Consider the following 12,776-nt stretch of genomic DNA (forward strand, 5'->3'; position numbering starts at 1 on the left):
AAGTCACAAGTTGGAATTGATTATTTGACCATAAAACCAAAACCATTTGTCCTTTTTTTAAAACTGAAAAAACATGAACGTTAGCTTTGAATCTTTCCAACCCTAAGCTGCCTCGGCACTTGAGAGGAGCAAAGTTTGAAATCAAACTTTCACTTAAAGAAATGCACCTTTCTCATAGAACCCTTACATATTCTCTCAGCCTGATGAAGAAGGCAAACCATTCTGCAGCACTAGTAACTACCACAGCAGTATGTAGATTCTCTTCATCACCACTTAGAGACCTCGAGTTTCTTCTTTTGTAGACAAATTACTGGCAGTTGTGCAAGTATCACAAATAAGAAATCTCCTCATGACCTTTATTTTTCTTTAGTTTTTTAAGCAGTTGGGATCCAGTCACAAGGTCAAATCCAATAAACACTTTCTATTCAAAAGTATTTGGACAGTTCATTCTACTGCAACACTTTCTACTAATAAAATGCTCATTAAATACAGTGAATCTTTAAACAAGATTAATACAAAGCTAGTTTTTAAAATAGAAACCATCTTATGCTAGTAAAATTTGCAAACAGGTACTTAAAACTGTACAGAGCAGAGACCTTGTATTTAAATAGAACACCTGAAACAACCTATTACTAAGGCTATTGGAACTTCAGTCTAATCTGAAGAAACAGAATGTAATAATTGAAAAATACCACCAGAAAACAAAGTTAAAAGTCCTATGGTTAAACCACTGAATTCAAAATAAAACCCTCTTTAATCAACAAAAGGAATACCTCGTGCTTTGTGTGTGAGATACAGAATGAATGGTTTAAGCTTGAGTGCCATTGTCCCAGTATAGATGAATATTCAAAGATCTTTCCCTTCTTTGACATGTTCTGCCAACCCTATTATTTTTTGGTGTGAAAGATGCTTTTGAACCAGTCTAAGTGCACATCTGATACAGAACATAGTTATCTGTATAGCAGTTTGATAGGAAGCCTAAGGAATATTAGCAGGCACAAATCAGTCAGGGAAAAAAAACAGCAAGTCATGAAGCTCTTTATAGCTTAAAAAAAAAAAAGCATGGAGATTTACAATGTGTCCTCACCTTGTTCCCAGATTACTTGACCAATTCTAAATGAGGATGAAGGTGGTTAAGCAGAGAGAAACAACTACTTCCTACATTTTTAAGAACACTGAAGTACTTTGAGAACATTGGCACGGAAACTATATTAAATATGTACATTCACTTATAAATATTTTAATGTAGCTCCAAACATTAAAATGTTGGTAATTTTACAAAATTCTGCTAGGTGTTAGCCCCAAAATATTGTTACTTGTAAAAAAACCCCTCCTCTATTAAAGTATTTGCATTTTGTAAGGTCATTTAGTCACATTTGTTGGCCACAAACCCGTGCTATTTGTGTACAGTTTCAGTTCTTTCCCACAACATATTTTATAGCAGTGAGGAGGTGGTGAAAAATCACCTGGAAAGGTAGGAGGTAGCCCTTAATACCAAGTTTAGTCAAGGTGGTCACCAAAAGATGTATGTTTTACCTGTGGTTTTGTTTCTTGTTTTTCTATCTTCTGAAGCCCCCACAACTACTGATGAACTGTTGATTGGCAAAGAGAACATAAACATGACCAAATAGGAAACTGCATTTTATATTGGAATCATCTGCCCAAGCAAATTTACCATGGGATTTGTTTACTCAGTGTGCTTAAAATAGGCACACAATTTGCTCATTGCTTAAGGATCTGCAAGAATTAATAACATTCAGAGGAGAGGATCATCAGTAAGTGTGCGATTTGAGATAAATACAGATAACTGACATCTTACCTAAGCTTTCCCTTTTCAACCTGTTTAAAGCCCAAATACCAGTTTCCTGACACTACAAGCCTAATGGCAAAATAACATATGGCACAACAACTTCTCCAGCAAAGATATGTGGACAAGAAAATATTCTAGAATAAGATCTGACCAAGTGAACATATACTCTCATGTAGATACAAACCTAGTTTGCTAAGGTTGGTCACAGAAAAACCCAAGTATTTTCTGCCCCTACTTTTTAATTTTAAGTGTAGCTCTAGGAGACATTTAGGGTATTTCCCACTCTGCACAGTGGAAGGAATTTTGCAGTTAATTTCTGTAGGTTGAAAGGCCCTGTAGTTACTTAAATACCAAGATATCAGTGCGCTAAGGAGCAAAGTAATTACAATGCTAAAGAAATACTGAACTGAGCAATGGAGTTAGCGTTGGTGATTAGCAAAATCTCTTCTTCTGTCTTAGCAAAGTATCAGCAACTCAGAGGATGCTTGTGGGTAGGTCTCACTGGCAGGAGCCCTCTGTCTCCAGCCCTGCCCCATCACTGCCGCTGCAGCCGTCCGACCCCGGGGCACAGTCCCCCCCCTCGGTTCCCTGATCTGCACAGCAGCCAGATGTGCTCTGGCTGAGGCAGACCTGTGCCTCGTTGTCATCAGTACCATAACTGGCAGGACACGTTTCTTCTGATGCCCCGTCAGGATGGGTACCGCTGTCGTTGGTCCCTGCTACCTCATCTCCCAAGTCTATGACGTCATCCAGCTGCTGCTCTGGATCAGGCTTGGCTGTGGTGGAGATCTGTGCTGCTAAGTTTCTCGTGTTCTCTGTGACTTCAAATTCTTGCTTCTCTGCCATTTGTTTCTCCCTAGTACTTAATTTAGCCTTCATGGACTTCTTCATTTGTTTGCTGTGCACATCGTCTTTGGAGAACCTCCAGTGAAACTACAAGTAAGAGATCCAAATGTTAAACACCATTATAGGCCACCTCACATGGACAGTTTTAATTCAAATACTAGTTTGACCAAAAAGACCTAAAATTGAAAAAGCTGCACGACTAAAAGAGACAGCTTAAAATTGTTTATGCCTACATGTATGTATCTGTTACACAGAGAAATGAGACTGTGATGCATTTTTCAAAAAAGAAATGGAGCTTCCCAGGGAAAGCAAGACCATGTTCCAAGTCACTGCTGCAAGTTTGCTAGCTCCATATGAATGTGCACAACCATTTTTCGTCAGCAGTGTCTATGCTGTTGGAACCTCAGGGATGAGTTAGGTGGTGACACTTGGATCACATAAATAATTTCATCAGGATATTCAGCAAATTCAGCTGCGATCCAAAAGCCATTTGTTTTCCACTGCAACCAAGTGTGAGCCAAAGCTGATCAGAGGAAGAACTCAAGTTAGTCAATTTTTTATCTAGCTATTTATTCTTTAATCAAAAGCCATTTGAAAACTATTAAGTTTATTAGGTAACAAAGATGAAGCAATGCTCTTCCCTTATGCTGTCCAGAGGTTAATGTAAAAAGGAATTTAAAAAAAAAACCTAACAACTTGCTTTCACAAGATCTTCCTGGGTCTGAGTTTAAAGGAAGCTATTTTTCCTCTTTCTCTATAATGCAATGATATTTAAGTGAAAGGTAACATCTGAATTCTAGAGCCTGAAGTCCAGAGACACCCCAGTATCTTCCTCTTTGATGTGTAAAAGTGCTGGGTATCCACAGCTCCCCTTTAACTTACAGCTCTCTTTGCTGGAAGGCAAGATCAGGGCCCTGAATGTCATGAAGATCAAAGTGTAGGAGACACTGTGTATGTATGCTGAGGTATTTATTTTGCTTCACAAAAATGGATACAGCCAGTTTCTGCTGAAGTAAGCATCACTTTTGTATAAAGGGAATGAACACCATTACCTCAGCACTGGCAGAACTTTACACTAGTAAGAGCACTTCTGTCTTACTGAAGAGAAAGGTAAGCTGTACCACTCTTCCCTTGTTTCCTTTTCTGTTTCTCTAAAATGAACAGCCACAGACAGGATGGAGCAGTTGCCAACACTGTGATGTCCTTTTAATCCTATCAGCATATTTTCCTCCTCTGAGGGGTTATCTATAAACACTTTACACGTGCCATATCCCATGCTGAAAAAAACCCTGAGAACCTCTGATGTTGTATGTGCAGAATATTCAGCAACTTAATCAAATGCTAGGTTTGGCATCTTTGATGTGACTTACAACAACTGCTTACAGGCGTTGAACCAGTCTTGCATCTCTTTACATAACTATAATCAATGTACCCCATTTTAACTTGACCTTTAGTATGAAAATGTGCTGTAGTGATTTTTGCCCTCAAATCCCCCTGTATATTTAATACTGCCAATGAGTAAATCCTTTGTTTTATCAACCAGACATTGTTAAATAAGTTTTTGTATCCCTGAATGAAAAAATTTAAACAAAGTTTTGAGTCATCTGTATGGTATGCATTTGTTATTATAATACAAGAAATCAGTATCATATTAATTTCTCTGTTTGAAGACATACAGTCACTTGTAGGTTCCCACCCCTGCCATGAAAACCACACACAGTGGTAGGGAAAAGATGACCAAATACAGGCAGTCCAACCCTCATCCCAAGGGCCCCTTAATCACCTGAAAACAAAGAGGAAAAACAACAAAGATGGACTTTGTAGCACCTTCACTGCATACTCTGGGCTTCAGCTGCACTAATGAGAGGGGGTAAATCCTAAATAACAGTCATGGTCCCAGCAGTTCACTCCTACTTCAGTCAGTTCAAACACTTTCCTGGTCTTCACTGTATCTCGAAGATGACTTTCACAGAACCAGGCTCCAAAACAGTGAAGCTTTGTAGGTGAAAAATACCTGTATTCATTTAAAATGTGGGGTTAAATACTCAGCTCTGCTTAGCATTTCTCATCTCCCACTCCAGCTCAGGTTCTGCTGGGCCTCAAGCACACCACCCTGTCAGCAACCTTTCCATCATTTGGTTCTAGAGATCCATTTCTTCTGGCTCTGGCATACTGAAAGGGCAAAGCAAACTTGAGTTCTGAAGGAAAGTCAGAACTTTCCCAGCTTCCTATTTAAACCAGTCCTTGTATTTCCCTCTCAGCTGTATGGCATGACAGGATTGGGCAGGGGTTCCCACAGCTGCACATTTAAAAATGGAAACAGGAACACACACATACATCCTACATCCCTGGATAATTTAGCCAGATCCAGGGAGGTTTCTTTTTGGTTTGTTTTTGTTTCTGTTTTTTTGTTAAATTTTAGCAGAATTCGTTAACATTCACACAATAGATAGAAACACCAACCAAGCTCAGGCTATATTGTGCTAGGCTCTAACCAAAACACAGAGGAAGAATGAGATAGCGATTTAAACAGAGAAGACAGGCAGTGGGTGAGAGAAAACAAAATTGGTTCCACCTTGCAGGCAGTAAGCACAGGCAGGGAATTTTAGGTCACAGATGAATGTTTATGGCTAGTTCATATAAAGAGAAATCTACGACTCTTCTGCTGCTGAGAGTTCAACAGAGAATGAGATACAAGAATTTTCACAATATTTGAGCATTATGAGCATTACTTTTTTGTTTCTTCTGAACAGTTCAATTCCTATTGTCCTGCTACTCTATCACAGAAATGCTGAACAGGCCATTTTTACTGCAATGGGTGATCAATTACAATATTAAAATACCACCAACAAAAACCAAAGAAACCAGAAACTCAAGGTTATTTACCTTAGATTCTTTCTTCTTTGCTTTCTGGGGCAAAAAAGGTCTCTGAAGAAATACAATTTGCTTTGTAGATAAATTCCCTTCCCTGAAAAGAAACAAATGCACACTCCTGAGACATCGAATTAAATTCACATCCAGCATCACTCAAAGCAAAAATCCATCTCAGTCATTTATTTCTGCAGGTCAAAGAAGAACAAAATGAAGAATGACCTAAACATTGCCTGTCCCTGGTGTCTTTGAGCAGCCTGGTATTTTTATGGGGAAAAAAGAGCAACTGTTCAGCCTGACAGAGCCTGTCTGCCTGTGACACACTTTTGCTTAATGTTTTGGCATTAGTGTGTAAACACAGAATAAACTGTTTTGAACAAAAAGCAAAAAACCCATCCTCATAGTGCCTGTGTGTAGCAGTGTCTCTCTGCCTCCCTCCTTGGGGCTCTGATCCAGAATGGGGCTGGGTGCTCCCCACAGGGCTGCAGCATGGTAGGAGGGACACCCAAATACCACCATCAGTTTGACTGGGTGTGTGCCCTTCTGCACCATCAACCTGACCTGTGTTCCTGAAGTTATAAATGGGGTACAGAAAACTAGAAAAGAAAGAAAACCATATAGACCTTTAAGAGGAAGGGCTTACAAATCATAACTGTGATTTTCTATTCATTCCTATATTTAAACATATATGAAAAACTTAAATACCATTTTTCCCCCAGCACAGATGGCCTTTACGTTTTAGGTTTTTATGTGTAGGAGTAGTCTTCATCTAGATTTTATAAAGAACTGGGCACATTTTTGGTATTTTAAGATAAAAAGTCATGACTGATTAAATGGGTGTGTATATATATAAAAATATATTCCTGACCAGAGAAAATCTTGAAAGTGCCATCTTCATGATTACCAAGTGGCATGATTGTTTTTCACCAGAGTTATGGAGAGTATTTTTAAGTGGCTTGCATTTATATTGAAAAACTCAGAATATTAATAACAGCAAAGTAGACAGCAGAATGATTATGTATGCAAACAAGGCTACTGGAGTAATGATACACCAATCTCACACAGTTCTGCTCAGCTAGACTGTGCATATCAGCAGCATTAGACAGACACCAGTTAAAAATAAAATCACTTTTCTTCAGACAGGCAACGTCTCACTCCAAACATTTATCACACATTTTGCCTTTGCTCTAAGGGGAGTTGCTGGGGAGATACAGAGCAGGAACTTTCCAGTCAAGGAATTTACAGAGGCAGAGACAACACCCAGAAAATTCATGCAGAAACCACACTGCCACCTTGCACTATTTGGCCCACCAAACACCTGCTTCCTGCCACATGCAGCTTGCAATGCAGAAAACCCAGGGAGCAGCTGCAGCGGGGTTTGCAAGGGCAGCTACTGTGCACATGCAAGGAAATCCATGCTGACTGCTCAGAGAATTGCTTCTACCAACTGTGGTGCTTGTACAGTGACTTGCTAAGCTGAAAAATGGCACCCACCCCCTTCCCTACCTGTTTGTCTTCACAATGGGGGTCGGAAGGATGCACGTCAGCTGCCAGCCGTACATGGCGAGGGAATTCAGCAGAGGAACATAATCTGTCTGCACTTCAGCTCCCTAGGAAAGAAAAATCAACAGTTAGCATCATCACTTTAGCATCATACAGTTTGACACACACAACAACAAGAAAAACAAAACAAAAAATCCCAGCAAAACCCAAAACAAAACAGAAACACAAGAAGAAAAGAATAAATTTGTACATTTTCTGTGAGGAAGAAATAAAAAATTCATTTGTGGGTTTTCTGTGAGGGTTTTTTCCTCAGGTGGGTCATTTTGTATGTTCAGTTAGACAGGAAGGGAAATGATCCAAGTCATGAGACAGAACCCGTCACCAATCCCTCACAAACTGTTAAAATGAGTTGGTTTAAAATGGTAAACATCTGTGATCTTGCTTTCACAGTGCCTGAGTCATCCATCTAGTTCTAGATTATTCCAGATCTGAAGAGGAAAAAATTTTTGTAGCTTATCAATCGTATCTTCCCAAGAAAAAAGATACTTAAACAGTTAAAAAAATCACAACATTGCTTTGTCCAGATTCTGCACTTGTCGAGGCTTGAGTAAATCCAGAAGATCTGTATTGAAATTAGTCGGGTTACTCTGCCATGATGGAACAAAAGGAAAACAACAACAAAAATAAAATATAAGCACAGGTCTATTCATTCCTCTTATTACCCCTAAATAAACATCGCTTCCTTGTTATTTTGTGGTAATCTGTGGGCAAGATGTGCCCAAACCATTGCCTTGGTGCAGCAGCCTGGCTCCAGCCACAGCGTTACCTGGCAGAGCTTTGCTAATTCTCTTTCTACTAAATGGCAGACCCTGTAATTCTCACAGAAAGAAAGAACCACTGGTGGTTTCAACAGAGATTGCTCCAGTGAGGTGTCTCATTGCCAAGACTTCCAGTAATTTAACAAACAGATGCTATGCATACTTACTAGCTTTTAATTTTGAAAAACACAAAGCAGGGAAATGGTGGCTTCTAGTCTCTACAAATATAACTATATTCCATTACAATTTTTTGTGCTGCAAAACTCAGGGATTTAACATAGGTTTCACGTGTGTGCAAGGAGTTTTAACAGCCAATTCTTAACACTGGGTAAGGCACAATAGTATTGCAGCTCCAAAAAAATCCATTTATTCCACAGGAATAAAATAGTCATTTGATCAGAACTAATCCAAATCCTGCTGTAGTTACTTCAAGGTATTTTAGTGAATTCCAGTCTCAGCTATTCCTTTCTTCTACCACATGTAATTTAGGTCACTTGTTATTTTCATAGCTCAATGACTGCCTGACTGTACCTATTAAAAATCTGATCATGACTACAAATGGAAAGAGCTGAAGAAGCTGTATCGCTACTGCTTAAAAAGAAGAACAAAAACTTTACCACTGAAAGTACACGTAAGGGAGCACTCTGCTAATGACAATTCTCATTTCTGTGCAGAAGCTTTCAGGGACTGACAGATACACAGCTACTTCAGAACATCACCATATGTACAGACCAGAATGGCTAATTCCAGGGGAAGAGATGTCCTGCAACAGGGGAGCAATACCATTTGGCCTCTAAAGTGTTCATATGGCTGTGCCCATGGTAGAATTAGAGTCCCCTTAGATTCCCAATATGCTTCCTTGCCTTTCCTGCTCTTCATACCCACTGTAAGACAGATACTTCCACCCTCTTTCCAGTTTTTAAAATAGTGTCCAGGGGTAATCTAAACACAGTGACATATCTAGTTGCCTTTAAGAGCTAATGTCTCAGGAAAACAAATTAATAACACACTAAAGTTGATGAGATTGGTCAATAATGCCTTCCAAAAATAAAGATCAAAAAATACCACATGAGCATTAACACTATGGTAAGGGAATCCGTGTTCTTAAGCCCACCTGGGATCAGGAAGGACACATGAAAGGATCTGACCAACACACTCCCTCCATCAAACAGCATTTGTAGAGGGAAAACCAGGAGGAGCTTGCTTATTTAAAAGGAGGAAGACTAGCAGGTCAAGAAAGACTGGCACAGCAGGCCTTGTTTGTGCCCCAAGCAACGTCTTACATTGAAAAGAGGATTTCTATTTCAAATTCATTGCCTAAGGTTGGTGATTAGCAAGGCAAGCCTTCTCCTTGCATCAGGATGTGCAACAAACGTCAAAAAATCAGAGGGAGATTACAGCAATGAGGAAGGACATCAATACCACGCAGAGCTCATTTGGCTGCTGCAGAAGCTGAATTGTTTCAGGGATGTGCCAGCACTCCTGCCACAGCCCCCTGTCCCTGCAGGCTCTCAGCGGTGAGACAAGGCTGGCTTTGGACCTGTCTGACTGGTAAGGATTAAGCATCATTTGTGACAGATCATGTTGTGTGTCACAGTCCCCATGGGCACATGGGAAAAGAGCAGGTAAAGCATATTCAGAAGTGAAAAGTTACCAGAAATTACATTTAGGATTAAAGTCAATTAAGCTTAAAGAAAAATAATGTTAAAAAAAAAAAAGAAAGAAAAAAAAAAGGAAATATAAAAAAGTCTCACTGAAAGTGTGCTGTTGTAACAGTTACAAATAGGTGACCCCTTATTTTGCATATGTTCATACCTAACCCCACAATCTGCCTGTCAGGCTTTCTGGAGTAAGCCAGTGTGTACATTACACAGAGGTGAGGTGCATGCCTGCTCTGAGCTCCACAGGCTCCTTAACATCCTCTCATTGACTCTGCACAATGCTTTGCTGGAGACAGACACCACACCTCTTCTCCAGGTCCCTGCGAGAATAAACTACTCCTAATAATTGGCTGCATTTGAAGATGATAGACAAGAGACAGGAGTCACTCCTGAATAAACAGGTGTAATTCGCATGGGCTTCGAGCTCCTTACTTGCAAATAAAGATAACTGAAGCTTTATTCAAGACCACAAGAAATGACTTCTCCCTCCCCCTCCTGAATCATCAGTTGTAATCCTATCCCACGACTGGAATTCGTGTGCCAGCAGGAGTCACGGTTATACAGAACTTTAATTTGTGTCATATTAAATGTTTTCCAAAGCAAAAGTGCTTGTAAACAAATAATACACTGGGGGACGGGTGCTGAGGAAAAGCATCATCTTGTATTAATTTTATAATTGAAACTATTTTATCTACTATTATTTGAGACAATGGAAATAAAATTTCAAACATGGAGTTTCATATGATGAAATTGCAATGCTCTTTCTAGCTAGAAAATACTGGATTTGAACACCAGCAGAAGTAGAAAGTATGTGCTTGAGCTTTACTGAAAAAGAAGTGTTCAAATAATGCATCTCAAACTGGGAGACATTTCATTCAGTGAAAGGGTGGAAAATTCTAATTAACTTGCTTCCCACTCTCCTGTGAATGATCAGTAATCTCTGATCACACCTTGAGTGTCAAGAAGCCAGAGCATATTGAGCTAGGCTTTTCCCTTGACTTGCATCACATGAAAAGAATTCATTTTATTTATAGTTGTTCTGTTTGTTTTCAGCATTTTCTCCTTTCACAGTTGCTTCTGCTCATTAGGACAAAAAATACTAAAAATGATAATGATAGTATCTAGGGCAAACCACACAAACAACTGCATTAACAATTTTTCTTTTCTTTTTCCCCCCTACTGCGGCAATTTTACCCACAGCAAGACAATAAACAAGGCAACTATTAAGCTCTTGAAAGACAGAAAGAAGTTCTTTATAAATCATTCTTTCCTGGGTTAAGTGAGCAGAATTTACTTACAAGGCAGCTGTGGATTGTCAGTATTTAATATTTTTTCCCAACACAGATTAAAGAGGGGAAGATTGAAAATTCCATTAAGTAAATCTTAATGAAACCTTTATTGGCAAATCCTAACAGACTGCATACTAAGATCTACAGACAGATGGCAAAGAGGATGGGAAGTAGAAACCACAAGTCACTTCGAAAGTGAAACCTACTTTTAGGTGGGGAAAACAGGGAAAAAGCAGATCTTCACAAAAAAAACGAGAGGAGAGGCCACACAGGCAGCCATGTGCCCCCAGTCAAGGTTGGCAACCAGTTCCCACCACTGCCAAAGCCAGAGCTTTCTCCCAGGGCACTGAAGGGAGGAGGAGAACGTGGTGAAGGCAGGACATTCACCTTAGTGGAAAAGGGTGGAAAATAAAATGACAGAAATTGAAATATGGGCGGTGCTAGAATGACTGCGTAAAAGAATGCTGCACATTTTTTATGTTAAAGCAGCAACACAGCCGGCAAGGAGACTAAATCCAAGCTCTAAATTTGTGAATTTCTTGCCTTTTCCCTTTCAGACTTTTTCCAAAAGCTAATTTCTGCTAACAATGTAGCATTAAAAACAAACATCTACTGAAAAAAAAAGAAGTTTCACAAATGCTTCAGCAATAGAAGTTGGACAGTGTTCTCTAGTGTTGAGCTGCTCCTAGATTTCCACATGTAATACACATATGTAATACATTACAGCACCTTGCTAGCAGACACTTGCTATACATTTATTAGGTGGGTAGCAGAGGGCTGTGGGATGGCTCCTGCATCCTTAGAAACCACCAGTGGCTTTTGGCAGCAGATGGGTCACTGACCAACACAGAATGGTTGCTAAACTGGGACGTTGTTGGAAACTGAATAGAAAAGAAAAAAAAAAAAAAGCAATACAGAAATCCACAGACAGGCTTTTTGTTCATCATTTTTGGCAAATGTAATTTAGACTTATTTATGATTGCTTAATGTATGTGAATTCATGCACTGTGAAATATTTTGGGGAATATAATAAGGTTAGTAACACTATATGGGATATCATCCTGTTAAGACAGTTTTTCTGAGATACAGATGCATCCAGTCACAATTTCAACACACCCACAGGCTGCTGCCTCCACATCCAGGGTAAAATAAAAAACAACCAAAAAACCCTCCTCTCCTGTGCCAACAAAGCCCACTTCTCTCAGTGCCTTCTGTAGAAGCAAATCCTATTTTCTATTGTATGTATACATCAACAAAAAAATGTTTTGTGTGCTGCTGATACTGCCTGCACTTGTACCAGAGAAGCACATTTGTGCGGTAACACAATTTTGCATTTGTAGAAGCACAGGATAAGTAACAAAAGCTCCACAAGGTGACTGTGGAGGATTCTCCACCAAGGAAAAATGGAAACATCGTATGAAATGTAAAATTAAACTTATATTGCACATGCAACATAAATGTCAAGGGACAACTCCATTGTAAATGGCATTGGAGCACAAGGAGTATATGAGATCTACGGTCCACCAGGACACATTCTGAAACAACTCTAGGATTTTTAGTTCCCCAGTTCCTGCAACAGTTGTGCATGGTATCTTCAGATGATCACTCATGGTTTGTCCACTAAGTGTTTCTAGAAAAAAAAAAACACAGACCCAACAAAGAAAAACACCAACCTCAGAACTTGTATACTGCAGGGTGCCTTACCACACACAGCTTAATCATCTCCCCACAGCTTGCCCAGTGTAATTTACTTTATTTATAATTTATTCTCAAATAAAAGGTACTTGGGAGTCCTAGCACCTGTCTCCCAAGCTTGCCTGGCAGCAGTACAAGGTCATGGAAGTGCATGAGCCAAGGCACTGCTGCATGGCTGAAGGTGACCTGATAGGGAGAAGCACCATGACTTGTGCCCTGTGTGGTTTTTTAGAAAGTTTAAGAGAAGACTGAAATACTTTTCCTCAGCTTGTTCTTGAATGGA

General features: G+C 39.6%; 1 protein-coding gene across 2 annotated transcripts in view; it reads right to left on the reverse strand.

The window, feature by feature from the left end:
• Positions 1-333: 333 nt before the first annotated feature.
• The window catches only part of RFTN1 (raftlin, lipid raft linker 1), a 98,035-nt gene continuing 85,592 nt past the window's right edge, over positions 334-12,776 (reverse strand). The window contains exons 8-10 of one of the 2 annotated variants that reach the window (XM_030446392.1): positions 7,034-7,137; positions 5,543-5,624; positions 334-2,743 (exon numbers count right to left, since the gene is read on the reverse strand). In XM_030446392.1, the coding sequence (XP_030302252.1) occupies positions 2,309-2,743; positions 5,543-5,624; positions 7,034-7,137 (621 nt within the window). In that variant the 3' untranslated portion in view covers positions 334-2,308. The remainder of the gene's footprint in view (positions 2,744-5,542; positions 5,625-7,033; positions 7,138-12,776) is intronic. The other variant, XM_030446393.1, reaches the window with a different exon arrangement.

The sequence above is a fragment of the Calypte anna genome, chromosome 2, assembly GCF_003957555.1.
Source record: "Calypte anna isolate BGI_N300 chromosome 2, bCalAnn1_v1.p, whole genome shotgun sequence".
Lineage (NCBI taxonomy): Eukaryota > Metazoa > Chordata > Aves > Apodiformes > Trochilidae > Calypte > Calypte anna.